General features: G+C 37.1%; 1 protein-coding gene across 1 annotated transcript in view; it reads left to right on the plus strand.

The window, feature by feature from the left end:
* The window catches only part of GPATCH2 (G patch domain containing 2), an 83637-nt gene that overhangs the window by 15614 nt on the left and 48661 nt on the right, over nt 1-19362 (plus strand). The window contains exon 4 of the mRNA XM_008936062.1: nt 341-420. Coding sequence (XP_008934310.1) covers nt 341-420 — 80 coding nt within the window. The remainder of the gene's footprint in view (nt 1-340; nt 421-19362) is intronic.

Here is a 19362-nt window from a genome sequence, read left to right on the forward strand (position 1 = left end):
CATATTCACCAGATTAAACATTTTCTAGAACTAATGAAGTTGTAAGTGAAGCAAAAATAACTTTCCTATTGTAGTTTAGTATGCTCTGCTTATGCAGCTAACTGTGCGTACAACCATAATGACAGTCGGAATGTCTACAGAAATGTTCACTTTCATGACAGCTTAGCCTTTCTCTCACTGTTCTCAGTCTGAGCTCTGTTTCTGCCATTCAGTGTTTGACAGTGTTAAGATGGTTTTGTTTAACTGAAGTAAGATTAATAGATTGGTATGTAATGGTGAATATTATTGATTATGTGGTATAGGAAATATTCTTAAATTGGTTTGTACTTCTTTTTTGTAGGTTTCCAGAATAGATTTAGTCATCTTCATGGAATGCCAGCAAGAAACATAAAAAAGGCTTCAGGAAACCAGAATGCATTGGTAAGTGCTTTTATTATTGTAAGCTAATTGTGCACTGTTGTTAAGAGTTTTGTGTTTGTGGTGTGGTGTGTGACATGTGGGTTTTGTTTTCATTTGGTGTGGTTTTTTTTGGTTTTTTTTTTTTTTTTTATATTCCTCACATGCTTGTTTCTTAACGTTGTAGAGAGGTAACAGAATGGTAAGAGTACAGTGCCACTGGTATTGTGTGCTTGGTTTTTTAACAGTTAGACTCTCCTTACTGCAATTCTATCGTAATTGAATGTCTGTGTGTACTTGAATGGCCCAAACAGTCTGATACTGTTCCTCAGCGCTTATTTTGAACTAAGTGAAGGAAAAGGGTTGGGGGAGGCATTATTTAACATTTTAAGTTTATAAAGTCTATATTAAAACATTTCATCTTGCAATGAAAATCAAACCAAAGTTATTTTAAGTTTTTCTGATACAGAAAGTGTTCTAGGATAGATTATGGTACAATTCTGACCAATGTATTTTATTATATTATTCTTTTTTTTACCCAAAGTTTTCTTTGAAAAATCTGTCCTTGTTCTTTTTTCATTTGGTTGACTTGTGTGGTATCGGGAAATGGTATGTTAAAGCAAATTAGTGATACATCTGCCATAGACATTGTGCATTCCTCTGGACTCAGTCTTTATTAAGGCTGTGACTACAAGTGAGAAACAGTGGTTTTCTAGTGCCTTCAGCTCTAGAAGCAATGTTATAATTGAAGGGGGAAAAAATGCCAACTGTCCTTGCATTTTTGTACAACCTAATAATTGGATTTTCCCATAGAAACTTATTTTAGAAAAAAGCTAATGAACTTGTAAGAATTTCTTCCTTGGAGGACAGCATAAGAGAGACTTAACTTGTTAAATTAAAATGCTGAAATGTACTCGCTGTAGTGCAGTCACCTTTCTTATCAGAATAGTGTTTTGAAGAGGGAGAGAATGTGGAGACTATCAGTGTGTAATAAACATATCCCAGTACGGTAGATACTGCAACATTGATGTTATTTATTGTTTGAGAACATTAAATGTTTTCAAACTTTAATTTATCTAAACAAAATAAGGTGTTTCTGAGAAATGTAAGAGCTACTATATGTGGAAAGAATAGAAAGGAACAGTTGGAAATTTAACTTGTTTTGAAGAGGGAAGTTTTTTATAATTGAAGTCCCTGTCCAATAATTGCCATTTGGAGCTGAATAAGATGCTTTAAAACCTTGGCCTGTGATCTCTGCTGTTACTGGTCATGAATTAGATGAATGCTATCTAGTTCTTGGTTTCCTATCTACCTATTTTTATTTTTGGTTCAGTGCTTGCTTGAACATATCTGGGATTTGTAGCCCATTTTCGAGGCTTATTGCAATTTCACTCTGGTATTTTATAGGAGCTATTATAACTGATAGGTTAGCTTCATGGTATTGATGATACATGGCTTAACTACCTTTAAAAACTGCCTTTTCCTCTAAATTGTAAAAAGGTGATTAAATTTCAGTTGATGAAGATATACTGTGAATGCATAGATATAATGAAAAATCCTAATGTTTATTTTCTTCTATGCTTTTTGGATTGTCCTTAGGAACCCATTTTGTCTTCAGGTCAAAGATATCTCATATATAAAGATGGTATCCTAGTTCCCTTTATAATAAAAATACAAGCCCATCTACTGAAGACTGATAATTCAGTTATCTCCAGTTATTAAATATATCATTTACATAGTGTTGTGAAACATGGCTGACAAGTGAACGTACCTTCTAAGCCACTGTGTGTAGGCAGGAGTACATCTATAGAATGGATGTGCAGCTGGCTCTTCAGATGCAGTTTTCTGACCTCCTTAATGGCTATTTATGTTTGTGGGCACATCTGCTGCATCCGTCTTTGCAAACAGAGCTGTATAAGCCAGAGCTCATGTGCCCCCTTTTTGTCCGTGATTGCTTCTTAAGGAAAACCTTTTTTCAAATACTTCAATCCAATGACAAAAAAAGGCATTTAATACCTGTGACATCTGATAGCACAGAACAAGAAGTAATTACTGCTAGTAGGTGGTAACAGTGAAGAAGAGCAAGAATGCTCTTAGGAAGATTAATATCCTGAGGACAGAACACTGCAGATTGAACTCATTGAACGAGGGTTGTGGTGAGACTTAATTCTTTTTATAAGGTGAGGAGTCTGATGTCTGTGTCCCTAGTTTTACACAAACTTTAAAGGGAGACAAAGTGAAGAATGGAGTTTCCTGCCGAGATACACTACTTGACAGACACATTGTATGCTATTGTCATTCTAAAGCTATGTAATTTATGTCCAGGGAATGTGAGCATATACTTAGCCCTTTATTTACCATCAATATGTGTTTAAGCTCTTTTTGAAAGTTTATTTGAAGGTTCACAATTAGAGCAGCTAGAAAAGCCTTGGAAAGATTACTGTTTTAAGGAAGGCAGAATGAATAGCTCTGATAACACCTTGATATATCATCCTCCTCTGTTAAAAAGTGTTTAATGCCCAAATAATTTGGTGTTTTCTTGGAAGAGAAACATCAGGCTAAGAGTGTGATTATTACTTGATATATACTGAAAATACTGCCAGTTTATGTCATTCTCACACTATGGTTTCTAGAAGCAATGGGAGCTGAGAATCAAAGAAAGAATGCTGCTCTTTATGGACCAGTTAGTGGACTTTAATTTGAAGTAGCCACATCTGCCACTCAGATTCTGTCCAGATGCTCTTCCTGCATTTCATTGATGAGTTGCTTAATTTGAACAAACTCATGGGTCTTTCTGTCATCAAGTGTACTGCCTTTGAGTCTAAACACTTCTTTAATGATCATACAACACTGGACAAGCAAGACAGAAGTAAAAACCTATCATGCAAACACTATGTAAACTCTTGCCTAATCAGATGTGCAGGTTTAGTGAGTTGTCACAGAGCAGATGACAATTGAAAAGGCTGGGAAAGAGAAAATAGGGGAAAAAGCCCCACAAATTCATCATAACTGGCATATCTTTTTGATTGCCCATTTTACTTAAGATAGGCACATTTTTTTATGGCATCCATAATTAAATGCTTTGTCATATTTTGGCATACAGTTATAATGCTAGCTTTTTATGTCTTTATTGCTTTGTTTTGTGGCAGCATCATTTGTAACAGAACTTTATTTGAAAAGAAACAGGAAAACGTGGCTTTTTTCATGAACTGTGCTTTTCATCCTGAGTGTTGTTGTGAGTAACAACTTTGTAATTATAATCAGAAATATGATATATGCACCTTCACAACATACCAGTATTTAATGTACTCACTCAATAAGGTATATTGCATGAAATTTTTCTGTGCTTGATTGTATTCTGCAGTGATATATGACCTGATCAGCTATTCCCAACCCCCATATTCTTTTAGGGTAAGCAAAAATTGTACAGTTTGGAAGCAACGTTCTATGAATGAAACACTGATTTCTTAGAATGAGTGCTTTTTTCATCCAGTGTTTTTCTATGTGTTTATAGACTTGCCTGTAATTTATCTGGTAGTACATTTCTGTCCTTTCCAACAAATTAAATGTGAAACTTTGGTATTTAGCAGAATAAAATCAGAAATCTAACATTTTAGGTACACTGGAAATGTGAAGGTTCATTTCTGTGATGCAGAATACTAGATAAACTTTTTACCTTCAATGATTAAGGCTGCTATGATTTTCTCAGATGGATTCCTGGGGAGATCACAAAAGCTGTAGTTAAACAAAATAAGAGTTAATAATTATAGTCTGAAAATATAACTTGAATACTTTTTCTTTCAAAGTGATTTGCCTAACTTAGTACTCAATAACTGAAAAAATTTACTTTTGTTCACAACTCCTTCATATAAATAAGTGAAAGTTTTGAAAAGCAGTGCTGCTGTCTTAACTGCTCTGTGTTGTGGGCCTAGATATAGTTCCTTCCCTAAGAGAGGGAGAGACATTGCAGGGTTTTGTTTGAAGACTCTTACATGTTGTGTCTTCCTGCTTGGTTTCCTTGTCTGTTCTGGAAGCTGGAAAGTGATTTCACTGCCCTAAAGTACAAAAAACATAACTAATAAAAAGGATGCTTACTTTTAACTGCCAAATTTTCCATCTGTTGCATTTATGTTGTGCGTTTTGATTTCCTTATGTTAAACCAGCCTATTTTCAGTCTTGCACTCCTAGGATTGATTTTTCTTTTCTTTTTGCACAGTTGTACTATTGAGCTTGGCTATACATAGTTGTAATTATTCAGAATGTACATAAAGAATGAAAGCTACATTTCCGAGACCTCTTATTGGAAGATGTCTGGGTATTTCTGTCAAATCCTTTGATGCTTTTTCTAAAGTTCAAAGATAAAAGAGCTTTTTTCAAAAAAAAAAAAAGCAAACTTGTCAGATAACTACTAATCTATTGATGTGAGGAGAAAAGATGTATTGAGCACTCACGCTTTTTGTTAACTGCTTTCAAAATGTAAATCCAAATCAAATGTTTCTGCTTTTAAGTTCCTTCTAACTGAAGAAACAGCCAGATGTTTTCAAGAATATTTTTCTTGTCAAAATATTTTGGAAATTGAATAGTGTTAAATAGTTTCTTACATGTAAAGAAAAAAGTTTCTTACACATAACTTAGTCTCTTATAGATCTAAGGAATGTTTCCTTAAAGAGTAAGTTAAGTGTTATTTTTACAGTATTGGTCAGAAGCCCCTTTATGGGTGCTCTGCAACTTTTGGGAGAATGCTGCTTCTCAAGATAAAATTGATTTGCAGATGGAGAATTCTTTTGCACTGAATGTATGACATACAGCCAGATAAAACACAGTTCAGTTTGTGAGCAGGGTTTAATTATTTTCTTTAGTTAATGACTTTTTTGTCATTTAGAGTTATAGTCTCTACATGAAACTGGAAATGTGAGTGGTGTTAGATGATGTCTGGTAGCAAAACTACACACTTGTTGGACTTCACAAGATCAGGAATATTAGAACTCTGTGTCTGAGGATGACATTTTGAAACCTGATGCTGCTAGAGCTGCAAATGAATTTTCCTTTAAGTGGTTAGGAGGCTGTGGACATTTTTGTTGTTGTAATGAAAGTTTCATTAAAATTTTCTGTCATCAAAAATACTTGCAGGTATTTAAAGCATTCTCAGTGTACTTTTCCTTTATTTAAAATGTTTACTTGTTTGTAATTGTCTTAAGTTTATATCTGCTTATGAAAAATGTAGTTAAAGGCATGCTCTTCTAATCCATATTTGACTCAGTACCTTAGTTTTACAACACAGAGTGAAAATCTTTGAGGAGTGAGTGGTTCCTGCACTCATGTGGTTCCTGCAGATATGGTTATTCAGACAGAAAAATTCAGGTTGTTAGCAGAGAAGGTGCTGCTGTGATGGCAGTTTAGGCTATACCGTTAAGTCTGCCAGTGTTTGGTCACTATTGGTAAAAATGCTACCATTTTCCAAGGAATGATTCAAATGGCACTTTTCAGGACATCAGAACCTGATCATGTTGAATTAGCATTATTTTATGAGAAAACAAAAGGAAAAAATGGGTTTTCTGTCAGATTTCAAAATGCTTTTGTAAACAATGTAGGTTTCAAATACGGGATGTAAATATTGGAGAGGTATCTGCAATGTTCTTTCATGTATCTGATATTTTTGTGGGAAACTGCTTATTCTTACACCTGCTATATATCTTGCATAGTTGGAGGTTCTTTTTTCTATAAATGAAATCTGAGTTGCATTTTTGCTGAAGCTTTCACTTATGATGAAAGCTTAATATAATTGGTTCCACTGATGGAAGAGTAAAAGCCTTCTTAGTGACTTTACTAATAGCTTAGCATACTTAATCATCAAAAGAATCACAATTATATCTGTACCATGTTTCATAGCTTGCTATTTCTCAAAGTGGTTCCCATCACTGGTAGTACCAACGGTGATACCCATATTTAAGGCACAGTTAAATATTGTGATTTTTTTCAAGGTAGAGGACTAAAATTAGTAGATTGGTAATTCTACCTATCCTTTAGAATCTGCCTTAAAATCTATGTATGTTTTAAATGATGGTGATTTTTTTGTGTCACTTGTAACTGTCTAATAAAAATCTCTTTTCATATTAGTGTCATCAAATGGGCACAAATAGCAGCGTGAGACCGCATTTCTGTCTCATTTGAAGCTGTGGTTCATTAGCAAAGAAGGAGTTGCAGGTAACTCCAATACCAAATATTGAGATTTTGACAAATCTAAGGTCGACCAGTATTGTTATTTGTCCTGTTACCTAAGTGTAAAATCCCTCTGCCATAATGAAATAGCTAGAGAAATCCTCACTTGGTTTGGAATAGTTGTACAGGTGCTAACTGGTGAAGGTGAGCATATCTGTTTCATTCCTTTCTTCTATATCACTTGCCTTGTAACTTAGAGTATATAGTCTTAAACTGTCCTAGTTTCATTCTTTAAAAATGTATGCCTATCAAGAGAAAAAAGGGGGAAAAAAAAAATAAAGTAACAAAACAACAACAACAACAAAACAATTTAAGTGCATACCTTTAAAATATCAAAGACTAACTTCTATCTAGCTGAAGTGAATGTGGTGACTTACTCTCTTTTCTTGGACTCTCACTTCAAGTGTAGTGTCAAACCCAGTATCCTACTTCAGCAAAATAGTTGCCCTCCAGCATTAGTCTCAGAAATGCCAAATGTGCTGCATCTTTTTTAAATGCATCTTGTGGTTTATTCATGGTGACAAGTGCTATGAACTGTTAGTCAGAGCAATATTCCTTGTAATACACCTTAACCCAACTGCTCAAATGATAGTCATCTGCAATTTCACTTAAGCTTACTTTTAAGCCAGTGCAAATAGCATAATGATATCCCTTTTATTCTTCAGTTAGTATCTGTCTTGAAAACACATTTATTACAGTTTTATAGCACTCTTTACAGATAATGATTTTAAAAATCTCTGACTTCAAAATACAAGGCAGTATAATTATTCCTGTTTTCTGCTGCTTATGATGAAATCACCCTTTCTGGTGTCTGGCTACATGAAATGCTTCAGACATGTGGAATTTGTTTCTTTTGACTTCCCAAGTCCATATTAGTTCTTTGATATTTTATGTTTTAGTGTGATTCTAACAGAAATAATTTGTCTTTAAATGCAATCAGTTTTAGTATCTTTTCTGCAAAAATTTTACTCAATTCTGTCTCTTCTAGGAACTTATTAATTCCTCAATAGCAGCATTTTGAAAAATTAATGGTAAAACAACAGCATCTTGTATCCATAGTCAAGTTAGGAGTCATAGTTCCTTGTATTGAGGTGATGGGGGAGTTGATCATTTAACGCTGACAATAGACAGAAAGTCATGTCTAATAGGCAAGGAACACATGTAGAGATACTGTGGCTTAGCTGATGAACGCATCTCATTTATGCTGTAGGAATCATAAATGTAAAGTGAATCATGACAGTGATTTCAGCTAACCTTTTGTTTATTTTTTTTTTTTTAAAGTCAGAGCAAGTACAAGATGAGAAAACTTTAAACTGTTAAAATTTTCTTGCTAATTCAAACCATAATAACTCGTTCACATGAATAGGTTTTCCACTCCATGGGTAACTTTGGCTTTTTGCCTAGAATAGGTGGTGTGGGAAAATGAAAGCTACCAGTAGATGGAACAACTTGAAAATAGTCCATCTGTTTTTTCAGTTACATTTCATATAGTAGTCATCTACAGGGAAAACAATGGTGCTTTAGATATCTAACAGAAGTACTCTGCCTATCTCTAGACATTTAGATTAAGCTATTAACAGTGACCTTCTAGATTTGTTCCAAGGTACACAATTTATACTCAGATGAACTCATTTTGTTTACTATCTCTCATCTTGCTTTGCTTTATGTAATACATATTAAAAAAATGCTTGTCTGAAAAGTGGTCAATATCATTTAGCAGCTTATCTTTCAAATCATTACTATAAAGGAAACATGAGGATTTAAAATGTTTTAATCTTGTTTGATTTATAACAAAAACAAAAATAGAAACTGCAACTTAAAAATATTGGGATGTTTTTTCTATATACAGGCTTGTATCCAGAGCAAGAGGCAAATGTTAAAACGAATTCAACTGCATCTTTAGTGTCTTCCATAGCACTTTATAATGGAGCTCCATATATCAAATAACTTCAAAATACACCATGGAAAATAAAGTAGCAAACACACATGTTGCATTGTGTTGAAATTGAATTGTCCAAAAAAATTCTGCTGCTTTTGTAATGTGAGGCACAGTACAGGAATGAAGTGCTACCTTGCCATTCCGTTTGATTACTGTGACTTTAGTTAGATGTAAAGATAATGTTCTATAACCTGTTAAAAATAACCATAAAGAACCACAGGGTAGTTGAGTGGTAGAGTGAACCACAGCTACTGTAACCTGATTTACTGGTGACTTAGTTGGAAGATGACATGTTTGCTACTGTTTTTTTACATGAAATAAGAGAATGAAATGTGCATATTGAGAGCATAGTTTTGAGAACAGAAAAAAAATACCCAAAACTTCTCAAGGACTGCCTCTTCTGGTAGTTATCGTGTGGTATTTACAGCAAGTAAACCGGTAATGTTGCAGAAAGAGACCCTTCCATAGGCTCTGTTTTAATGTGTTTCTGAGAGTTCTTCAAATTGAATGAGTTGCAGGAGTGAATACTTTCTTAAACAGGTTTATCCTTTATCAGAGACTGCTAACTTTAAATAAATGACAATAAGCTATCCTAGAATCAGAATGTAATTTCCTGAAGGCACTCATTAAGTTAATCATGAGTTGTGAGGTGAGTCACAAGAAAACTTGAAGCTCCTCTGCTTAGTGGTCTCTTGATGTTGTGGCCTATGTGTGATACCTATGTTGGTATGAGCCTTTCAAAAGCATCACCATCCTTCTGGTTTGTGTGTACTTAAACCAACTCGCTGTCCTGGACTTCAGCTTGCTGTCTCACCATGGGCTGCAGGGGAATCTCTGCTCCAGTGCACCTCCCCATCTCCTTCCTCACTGACCCTAGTGTCTGCATAGGAGTTTTTCATATCTCACTTCTCTCCAAAACGAAAGAAGATTTGTCCCTCTCAGATATGTCAGTGGAGAGATGCTTCCACTATTGCTGATTGGCTCAGTCTTGGCCAGAGGCAGGTCTGCATTGTAGCCAGAGAAGCTTCTAGAAGCTTCTCACAGTAGCCCCCTCCCCTGCTACCAAAACCCCACCAGACATGAACTCAATGCATCTTTGTTGGCAACATGGGCAGTGGGGTCAAGTGCACCCTCATCAAGTTTACCAATTACATGAAGCTGTGTGGCGTGGCTGACGTGCTGGAGGTAAGGGATGACATCCAGCAAGACCATGATGGTCTTGAGAAAAGAGCCTGTGCAAACTGCATGAGGTTTAACAAGGCCAAGTACACATGGATTGGGTCAATCCCAAGCACAAATACAGGCTGGATAGAAAACAGATTGAGAGTAGCCATGAAGAGAAGGACTTGGGGGTGTTGGTTGATGAGAAGCTCCATGTGACCCAGCCAAGTGTGCTTGCATCCCAGAAAGCCAACCACGTCCTGGGCTGCAACAAAAGAAGCGTGGCCAGCAGGTCAGAGGAGGTGATTTTCCCCCTCTGGTGAGACATTATCTGGAGTACTGCTTTCACCTCTGGTAGCCCCAGCATAAGAAGACATAGTCCCATTGGATTGAGTCTAGAGGAGGGTCATGAAGATGGATCGGAGAGCTGGAACACCTCTCCTGTGATGAGAGGCTTAGAGAGTTGGGGTGGTTCAGCCTGGAGAAGAGAGATCTCTGGGCAGACCTTATAGAGGCCTTTCAGTACCTAAAGGGGGCCTACAGGAAAGCTGGAGAGGGACTCTTTTAGCGGGGTGTGTAGTGATAGGAAAAGGGGGTAATGGCTTTGAACTGAAAGAGGGTAGATTTAGACTAGCTTTAACTTTCTTATTCTGTTTTTTCTCAGCCTTGATTTAGTACTCTTGAAGATTCTGGTTTTAAAGGTCAAGGAAGAGACTTATCCTCAGTTCAGAGAACAGAAATTTGTTTAGACAGTCATTTTCTTACTCCTTGCTGATGGACAAACTCTGTTGCAGCTGACCTGCTGTAGACGTTTTGGGCTTTTTTAAACACTTGCAAAATTCATGTTAAAGAGCATTAGGTAAAATTGTGCCAAATTTCTCCTTCTCCCCGACTCCTTCCCGTTGGATTGCTTAGCTCTAAGAGTTTATTTTACAAAGACCTAAACAGATAGATACAGTGGGCTTACAGTACATTGCCATTTTATTCTTTATAGAATATAGTCAAACTGGAGAAAAGGAAACCTTTCTGCTCTTCTACATCATGCTGATGTGCTTTGAGAAAGAAAGCACCCATATGGCGAATGAGATTTTGTTGCCATACTGCTTTCTCTTTTGTTTGTGTTCTTTAAAAATCTGGAATCAAATCATTGGTGTAAGCAATTTAAGACAATTTTCAGTACCTAGAATAACTTTAAGAGCATTGCCTGTTAGAAGTTACCATAAGGCAGCTTTCCCATGCAGTAAAACAGTGCATAAGTGAAAGGAAAACGTCTGCACAAAAACTGGGAGGTTTTTTAGTAAATAGAAGCTAGCATTTCAGTGTTAAGTTGGGCATAAATATTTTAAAATATATTGTTATCCCTTATTCAGGAGGACAGAATGCTTTAATGTATTTTACCAGGTTATTGAGAATAAAATATGTGAGGGTGACATATATAATATTTAAAAACTCTGAAGGTTTTATTAAAGTTTTTTTTGTGTAAAAACACATCTTTATAAAATTTATTCCCCTGTTTCAATGATGTATATGCATATTTTCTTTAGGATTTAAAGTGATTTTTTTGTTTCAGGAAAACAACTTAATTTACATGGGCTTTGTACTGAATCTTACATTAAATATTGCTAGAATGTGGAAAATGTTTTTTAAAATATTTGGGGGTTGATGGATTAGTACTCTTCAAAGGGAAACAAAACACTAAATATTTCTAATCCTGCATTATTTACCGCATGGGTGGTTAAATGCTACTTTAAGCCCCATAAAATTAAAAAGGAGAAATCTGCCAACTGTAGCAGGAATTGGATTTAGGAAGAGTGGTACAGAGCCAAAATATTGCTACAGAATTAAATGTCAAAAATCTTCTTTAATAGTAGATATATAGTTCACAGTGCCTGGTTATGATTAATACATTTAATCTAAATCACTGAAAGTTGCTCTCTCCTTTTCCATAAAATACAATAGGACACAAATCAGTTTTACTGTAGGTGGATAACAATTGGAAAATAATGCATCTTCCCGCCCAATAAATTGTCAGTTATACCTTTTAACTAAAATCGATTCATCTTTCCAAAATTTATTACAATTTCTAATAATAAATCTTTTCAAATGTTTATTCATTTGCTTTTTGATACATTTGTGCCACTTTTGCTATGGTCTAATGTTTTTTCTTTTGATTCATTGTAAATTAGAAAATCTATTTTGAGTCAATTTTCTAGTTAAGAAGTTAAAGTCTATAACCTAGCCATTTTTTCATAGTCTCCTTTGCACGTTTTAATACCCTTGAACTTAGATACAATCCAGTAAATTCTGATCAGAAGGTGATTAAAAGACTTTTCACTGCAACTTCTTGACTGAGGGCCAGAATCATAAAACAAGTACTTATGAGATTGTTAGCTAGTTTCCTCCTCCACATCTCCCTGATTCAAAGAGGAAGATTGAAACAATTATAGCAAATTAACAGATACGTAGGCCAAAGATTTTTAGTGCAAACAACTGGAATTGCCCTTTTGAATTAGATTCCAGCTGTGACCATGCAGTGTATATGATAGAAGCCTCCTTTTGTTGTCCCTTTATAGCAGCAAGACAATGATGGTACTGGCGATCACTACAGCATACTGTATGTTTGCCATTATTTGTTGTGTCTGTAATTATCCAGTGTTTACCTGTTCAGGTGGGGCTACCTGCCACTTCACATTCTTAGAAGTAATACTCTTTTAAGAAGAAAATATTTAAAAATAAATTTTTCATCACTTTCTCTAATGATTGATCTTCCAATCTGTGTTGTGAAATGGTGTTCACTGTTCAGCAGTTTCCTGCTCTGTATATAATAAAGTGTGTCAGAGAGGGATAATCTTAATTTTCAAAAAATCTCTCAATAAGCATATTTCCTGTTCTGATCCACTTAATGTGATCTTGTACTCATCTTCCGACAAGAATTATGAGAATCTTAATCTAGTCTGTAGCCATATCAAATTTCATAACACACAGATCTGTTTTGTTTACAATATAAATATCGGTGTTGCCGGAATAGAAGGAGAGGGCTAGAAAATATTTCAAACTACTGTGAAGAATATTACGTTCATAATTTGAACTTGATGTACAGTATCACTTATTGGCAAATTTGTGTAGCTGAAGCATCTTGGGTTTTAAAGTGATTGATTTCAGAGTAAAAAAAAAATCATTTGTGTGGATGGATTGGAATTCATTAATTTTACTAATTACACAGTGAAGAAAACAGATGTTTTCTTAGGCAAAGATCAGGCTTTAATTACAGGTCTTACCTGCTCATCTAAAAATAGTGTCAATATGTTCATCTCTCAAAGTTAATTTCTTATTTTTATGTGGAAGTATGATTCTGTTACACTTTCATTAAACCTTACTCTAGTTGTCTACAAATACAAATCTAGTGCTTGGAGTACTGAAGGGGAACGTATGTCGTAATGCACATACCTAGAAAATGCTTCAAGAATAAGTTGAGTAAAGGTTGCTTCTTTATGATGTCAAAATCAGTACTACCCAGTACTACTCTATTTCCAGTTATTATAGTGTTTTACAAAAAATAGTCAAAAACATCTGTAACAAATCTGAGTTCCCAGCAATTTTATAAATCTGTCTAGAGTCCCCTTCGAACTCTTATTCTGAGGTATGTACTCTGTAGTACTACAGCTTACATAAGGAAGGTAGAGTCAGCTACCATAGAATCAGAGGAATAACATAACAGATATTGTATACATTCTTTTTATCCTTTAAGAAATTGTTATAAATATGTTATCTGTTTTAATTGCTTTAAATATCTTTTTGTCACTGCCACAGGGCAGTGGAGATCACCTAACTAGTGCTAATGATTGACAAGATCCAGACAGAAATTAACTTTGAAAAGAATATTGGTGACCGACAGCCTGAGGATGCATGATATGTAGAGAGAGTAACTATTTTTGCTGTGTTCTTCTGTGCTTGGAAGAAGTGCATGAGGGGGAAGAAGCTAGCAAAGCATCAGTGAGTGTAGCTGGTATAATATTTAATCAAGTAAACTGATACGAGGCTGCAAATGAACTCAGAGAACTAACAATTGTCATATTAGAAAAATCTGATCATTTTAACTTTGTGTAAAACCCTTCTAACTTCATGTTAAAAAATGTTTTTCAAAATACTTCATTATACTATCCTTCCACTGTTTGCAGATTTCAGGAAGTGCATATGTTGCATGGAAGAGAGTTCTCATCTTTTCAGTGCAGATGTTTTCTTCAAAATCAGAAGACTCTTCATAGTGACCATGTTTTCTAAAAATAAAAAGTTGAGATGTGTGTACAGTAAAGCAACACAATTACAAAATATGAGCAGTCAATATAGCCCATTAGTAGCAAACTCCAGTGGTTGTCCAGATGTTCCATCATGTTCTTATCTTTCTTTCAGATGTTACAGAGTGGGGAAAGGTACTTTCTAAAAAGTAATCTGCTTGGGTGTTTTCTCAAGGTTATGGTCAGGGGGATTATTTTTTGCTTTTTTTTTCCTTTGGAGAGAAATTTCTACATCCTTTCCTTATTTTGGGGTAGTTACTGCTGTGTGTAGTATAGTCAGAACTGTTGAGCAGCAGACCCGAAATCACACAAGAACATGAAAAGCTTCAATATAACTACCTGCTTTTAGTTGTGGTAATGCATTGAGAGGTTGTGGGACCTTGGAGAAGTAGATCCTTAATAGTTAGTATTCTTTTAGCGCTAGGTTAATAGATGAGAAACTACTGTATTGTGTTAGATTGTATCCAGTGTATCTGTAGGCTGCCAGTTTACTGTGTAATCATGATGAAAGTAGAAAATATTTTAATTTCAAAGAGAACTTTCACTAAAATGCTAGCAAAATTATCCAAGATTATTGCAGACTATTGATGATCTGTTTGTAACTGGTTCTCTGCGAGAAAATGGTAGCCTTTCAGTTAATGTTGCTGTGGGTTTATGTTAAAAAATTCTGTATTTCTTTTGAATGTGTTTCTTCTACAGCTCTTTTATTAAATTAGTAAGGCAAAGAAACTTGCTCTCAAAATAATGAAGTGCAAACATTGTGTTGTGAATAATGTGTTGGAATGAATAGCTCTCTGTAGTCACTGTCTATTTTGATAGGATACTAGATGTTATGATACCATTCGATTTTCAGTTATGCCTTTGTTGCCATGAAGATCAACTGTAGAAGTACTATTCTTGAAAGGAGATTAATTCTTGCCTCCTGTGCACAGAAATGTTTAGGGAACAGGTAAATGTTTAGACACTTTGCTTTGGAAGGTAAATAGTATCCTTGAGGTATTGTCCACTGGGCTCTCTGTGGCTTTCAAAGTGTGTTACAAAGCACAACTATTTCTTATGCCTTCAGAAGAAAATAAACAGGCTCTCTTGTCTACCTTAACCTAAAGAGAGACAGAAAAGTGCCTGGAGATTCAGGTATACCTGTTGTCCCCTTTATTTTACTGTCTTGCTGGAGGACCTGAAAGTGGCCAGCCATGCTGTCAGCACACACATAGCCCAGAGGTCTCAAATGGCCTTGACTTGCGCAAAGTAGATTATTTCAGTAGGATGACAGAGCTGGTCGGCTGTTAAGAGAGCTAATGAAAACAGACACAAACCCAAGTATAATACTGGTTATTAGAAACTCTGCTGGCATCAGACTAATTAAAGGTAAATACCTAAAGCATTCATTTATTTCCTTACCAAAATTATCAAACTGGTGAAGTGCCCACAGCTGGGAAGAGGTGGGACTTTTTGACCTCACTTAACCTTTCTAGTATAACTAAAAGGATTTGTCTTGGCAGCCCCCTCTCCAAGGGGAGATCATTGAAACCATTAATGATCTATCCTTTGGCAAAATGCCTGGCACAAATTCTCTGAGCAGACTTTTTGAAACTTTGTGTGCTTAATGCACATCTTCTGCCTCTGAGCATTCTGAGGAAGGTGGTGGTTCTTCTCTAGGTTTGTACATCATTCTTGAAGTTTATGTGGCTGCATTCTTTGTATAGATCCAACTTTTTGAATTGCATGCCCGGTGTTTAGTATCACCTAGATGTTGCATGGCCTGACACGCACCACATATACACTTAATGTGTTCTTCTCTGAAGAACAGTTTGGGGAAGGCTGGCAAATCACAGGAATTTTTAGCCTTCTCTTACAAAAGTGATAATCCAGAACTGGAATCTTCATTAATTCTCTTAGTGATAGTTGCGCCTGAGAGTTTGGCAGGGTTTCACCTACTTTGCAGGAATATCTGATTTGAAAGCTATCAGATAAATTCAGTTACATAGGCAGTTTTCTTTTGGCAAGAGCGTCCTGGTTTGAGCTACAACACAACCAATTCTGTTCAGTGATTTTACTTTTGAGTTAAATGTCTTCTAAGTAACTGATGCTTTCTGAAGTTAACAGCATATTTTTCCAGACCTTGTCTGCTTCTAGAAGTGGTCATGCTCGATGCTTGTGGTTACGACCAAGGACTGGTGTGCAGAAGGGCTCTTGCTTATGCTTGCTCCTGTACAGACCAAGGTCACTACTAAATCTTGTGTAGCAAATTAGGAGGTGCAGAAAGTAAAATTTCACACCTGTGGGGGTGGATGGACAGGGCAGGTGACCCTAGACTGACCAACAAGGTATTCCATCCTGTACACATCATATTCAGTACAAAGCTGGGGGATCACGCTCTCTTCCTCAATGTCTAATGATCAAGGAGGTCTCTGTCTGTTCTGCCTTCAATCCTGATTCATGTGTTCCTGAATCCCTCTCCTGTCTGCCACTGAGTCCAGCCTGGGACTTCCCCAGTGCCTGCCCACAGCATCAGTGGTGACAGCGATGTAATTGCCATCAGGGGGGTTGGATTTGATATTGAATTTGTATATATTTTTATATATATATATTGTATTGATGTTATTTATATTAAAATTGTTTTAGTTTTCCAATCCGTAAGTCTCTCTCCCTTATTACCTTTCTCCTACTCTTTGAGAAAAGAGAGCAAGAGTTAGTAGAGAGTCTCTGTCATTCATCTAGTGGCTAGCCCAGCCCTGACTCTTTACACAGGCATCACCATGAGTTTTCATCATATGCAGCAGGATGGTAGGTTGTGGAAGATTGAGACTGGGGAGTACTCCTTTAAGATTGTCCAAATGTTTTGCCATGTGCTTTGTTTTAATTTGTTTAGCCTCTTCCAAGTGAAGCAAGTTAACCTGAACTGTGAATTCTACCTGTCCATTGCTTGTGATCTCTCCGTACCTTTCTCCTATCAAGTGATTTTCTGGTCATGTATTAATCCATTGGTGTGCTTTCCTGCCCATGAATGTCTCTGAATTCCATATGCATTTTTGTTTATATTGGGAAGAACTGACTTGGTTTTCTGGCCTGGAAAAATGGGTGCTATTTCTAGGGCTTTCAGAAACTGAAGTGCGTATGTTTACTGCATCATATTTCACATAACAGACTCTGAACATCCTTTTTAAATAGACTGAAGGTTTAACAAAATGCCTGTTGCATGTTGACAATATCTAAAATGCTGTTAGCAAAATTCTTCTTGGCCATCACAAAAAACTGGTTTCTTAAGGATTTATTTCTGGTGCCACATTACAAAATCCACCTTAGCTCCCCCTTCCCTTTTTTTCTGACCGTCTTTTCTCTTTTCCAAGTCCTAGCCACAGTTCCCTTTTTAGAATCATAGAATCGTTTTGGTTGGAAGAGATCTTTAAGATCACTGAGTCCTGGCAGTGCTGAGGGAATGATTGGTCACTGCTAAGCCCTGTCCCTCAGCAGCACATCTCCACAGCTTGGAAACACCTCCAGGGATGGGGACTCCACCACTGCCCTGAGCAGCCTGGGGCAGGCCTGGACAACCCTGGCAGGAATAAAATTGTTCCTCAAGTCCAAACAAAACCGCCCCTGATGCAACTTGAGGCCATTTCCTCTTGTCCTGTTGCTTGCTCCTTGGGAGAAGAGCCCGACCCCACCATGGCTCCAGCCCCCTGTCAGGGAGTTGAGGCTCAACACCCCCATGTTCCTCAGCTGCTCCTCACCAGACTTGGGCTCTAGATCCTTCGCCAGCTTTGTTGCCCTTCTCTGGCCATGCTCCAGCCTCTCGAGGTCCTCTTGGAGTAAGGGGCCCAAAACTGGCCCCAGAATTTGAGGTGTGGCCTCCCCAGTGCTGAATGCAGGGGGATGATCCTTGCCCTGGTCCTGCTGGCCACACTGGTGCTGATGAAACCTTGTCCTTATGGGGAGGATCCTGCCCCTTTCATGACATTATCACCTTTTTTTCACAACACTTCAGTTTTCATAATCAGAACTTGTAAATGTTTTTAAACCAGCATACCTACATACAATCCTCATAACTCCTAACTACCAATTTGAGATGGGGCAGCATATGATGTGAATTGTTCCAGGGTTCACATGTGAGCTGGCTGAGTTTGTGCTGATGTTTCCCTGGAGTGAGGGCACTGGTTTGGGTGTCTCTGCTCATTAGATGTCACAAATGCAAACTTATTTTTAAGACATCTCTCCTTTTAAAGCCAGAACGACTTCAAAATTTGCTAATGGGCTTAAAAGCTAGTGAGGGAGTGCTAGAAGGTCAAAAGTTGCAGATAATTATGCAGGTCTCATTTTTCTCAGAAAATCAAGCTAAAAAAAATGATCCTGTGAAAGCACAAGTGGAACAACGACTTCTATGGGAGAGACAATGTAATAGTAAACTGTCTTTACAGGAATAAAGCTCTGGGTTGCCATAAAGGATATAGCATTAAGTATGTGTGTGTATTTACTGAGTACTGCATTCCCAGGATAAACTCGCCTATCTGTTTTTAAAGCTGGCAGCTTTCCTACTTAGGGATGTGTTGTGGGCCAAAACACAGCTCCAAGTCAGGGAATATCAGTAATTTTTTTTTATTGCTTTTTAACAATGTTCAATTACTGATGCTGGTATTGAAAAAGAAAAACCATCAAACACGAGCTCACCTTTCCTTCCCTCTAGACACCTCTGCTCCCTGTTTTTTGGTCTCAAATCCCCTTGCTGCATGTTATGCTTAGTCTCTTCACTGGGATGATGGGAGTCAGTTCACTGCAGTTCCTTTTCTTTTACTGCTCTTTGTTTCTTACCAAATTGATCTTGCATGGGTTGTCCCAATCAGCTGCAGCCCTTTTGGGGTTAAACCTCCTGTCTTGTGTCCAGCCCTTGCGTGGGTGACTTGTTTGCTTCAGCGTCTCTCCTGCTGTACTGTCTGCCCTGCCTGTCTGTCACTTCTACCTATTAGTGCATCTCTCTTGTCCCAGTAGCAGCTCTTGCTCTCCTGTTTTAACATTTCCTCCACTGCATCTGCCTTCTATATCCTCCTGTGGATGTCTCCTCCTGGCTATTACCACCCATTCCTAAATGGGACCCATTCCTAAATGGGACTCCTCTGGTTCCATTTTGGTACCTAGTAGGCCTCTTTTGTTCATCACAAAGGCAACTGGTGCCAACTATGACTGTCACAGAGCAGTCTATGACCTCCTCCTACATGTCACCCTACAGCCCCTGCTCTAGCTGCCAAAGGCCTGCCAGCTGTGCCCGATGCAGGGTGGGTAGCCTGGTTTTGCTTTTGTGCATGCAAATGCTTACAGCAGTACAAAGCAAAACTGAGAAAAGGGAGAGGCAGGGAA

The sequence above is a fragment of the Merops nubicus genome, unplaced genomic scaffold (genome assembly GCF_000691845.1).
Source record: "Merops nubicus isolate BGI_N331 unplaced genomic scaffold, ASM69184v1 scaffold6152, whole genome shotgun sequence".
Taxonomy (NCBI): Eukaryota; Metazoa; Chordata; class Aves; order Coraciiformes; family Meropidae; genus Merops; species Merops nubicus.